The sequence below is a fragment of the Triticum dicoccoides genome, chromosome 2A (assembly GCF_002162155.2).
Source record: "Triticum dicoccoides isolate Atlit2015 ecotype Zavitan chromosome 2A, WEW_v2.0, whole genome shotgun sequence".
NCBI lineage: Eukaryota > Viridiplantae > Streptophyta > Magnoliopsida > Poales > Poaceae > Triticum > Triticum dicoccoides.
Window position 1 is genome coordinate 630,639,006 of NC_041382.1, and position 1,463 is coordinate 630,640,468.

Genomic DNA, 1,463 nt, shown 5'->3' on the forward strand with positions numbered 1-1,463 from the left:
GCAGAATTTTTGGATCCATTCGGTTAATCATCCTAACCAAGATCGATTGTTGGATTACAAAAAATATTTTTATTCTCAGATTCTATCCGAAGGGTTTGCGACCGTCGTAGAAATCTCGCTACGAGAATTACATTGTCCGAGAGAAAAAAGATCTTTGTAGGAATAAAGGAAAACGTAAATCAGGTCCAGCGAGACAGGGGAGGTTCTTGCATTCAAGTGCTGGCCATGCCGTCCCCCTTCCTCCCGAGGGCACAGCACTATATATAGCAGGCTGCGCCATTCTCCCGAAACACAAACATAGCTCCTCTCCTCCTGTGCGCGCTCACCGTTGCACAGTATCCATCCATAACCAACCATAAGAGCGCAGCGCAACAGGATCAGTACGGGTTGCGCTAGCTTATTAGGCAAGCGAGGGAGTAGTAGGCAGGCACTGTGCAGGAGGTGATCCATGGCAAGCACGGTGGAGTCGCCGACGAGCTCGTGCGTGTCGTCGGACACGGAGGAGGAGGCCGCGGCGGTGACGAAGCCGATGGTGGTGGTGGGGTGCCCGCAGTGCCTCATGTACGTGATGCTGTCGGGGGCGGCCGAGGAGCAGCCCAGGTGCCCCCGGTGCAAGAGCCCCGTGCTGCTGCACTTCCTCCACGGCGCCGCCGCCGACGTCGCCAGCACCAACAGGCAGCAGCCCAGCAAGAGCTAGCCAGCCAAGATGCCGCTGCTTGGTCTCTGCGTGCTGCCTGCTGATCAACCGCTAACTTCTCCTGCCATCGATCTCCACCATGTTCTAACTCGTGTATTCTGATGCACTCTGTATTCTTTTTCCATTTTCGTCGACGATAAATCTTTTACAGCCTGGTGCAATTGGTTCGGTTTTACTGTCTGTTAGCAGTGGCTGTCCTTCTCCAACAACCTTTAGATGTACTGTATGCACGTGTTCTGCACCGTGAAGGTCGATGTCTGTTTTAATCCCCTCCTTAATTTTGGTTTGAATAAGATGAGATTTCATTAAGAAAGTTGTTTGCAATGTACCGTGTAACCGGGGACTCTTCCCGCTCATCTCTTAATTGGGTTGCATGACTACCCCCTACTTTAAATTAATTCTGCTAAAGAAGAATAAAGATGGGTTCGTGACCAACGGACCATTCAACCTCCGGCTAGCTATGGCAGCGTAGCCCGGATGGTGACCGGAAAGGATCAAAGTAAAGAGACAGGGGATCGATCGACTGAGTTATTGTGATGGATGGATGGGTGCATGGAGCAATCGGCCGCTCATGGAAAACCTGTGCCCGTTTTAATTGGGGATCATCAAGTAGTATAGTAGATGCATGGAGTAGCAGCAGATACAGAATAAATACGGGCAATAATTAGGAGCAGTTGAGGGGAGGAATCCGGCTTATTTAGCACGCACGCCAGTTCGTCATCAAGCGGTCATTTACATCCACCGTCCTCCTTTGCCTTCTTTTTCT

The 1,463-nt window shown here is 50.9% G+C and overlaps 1 protein-coding gene across 1 annotated transcript; it reads left to right on the plus strand.

Annotated features, from left to right (window-relative positions):
- Positions 1 to 270: 270 nt before the first annotated feature.
- LOC119359733 lies at positions 271 to 1,006 on the plus strand. Its single transcript, XM_037625833.1, has one exon. The coding sequence runs from the start codon at positions 449 to 451 to the stop codon at positions 695 to 697; it is 249 nt and encodes an 82-aa protein (XP_037481730.1). The 5' UTR covers positions 271 to 448; the 3' UTR covers positions 698 to 1,006.
- Positions 1,007 to 1,463: the final 457 nt, after the last annotated feature.

Excerpts from the sequence above, each read along its gene's own strand:
- LOC119359733 (XM_037625833.1), top strand. The coding sequence starts at position 449 with ATGGCAAGCACGGTGGAGTCGCCGACGAGCTCGTGCGTGTCGTCGGAC.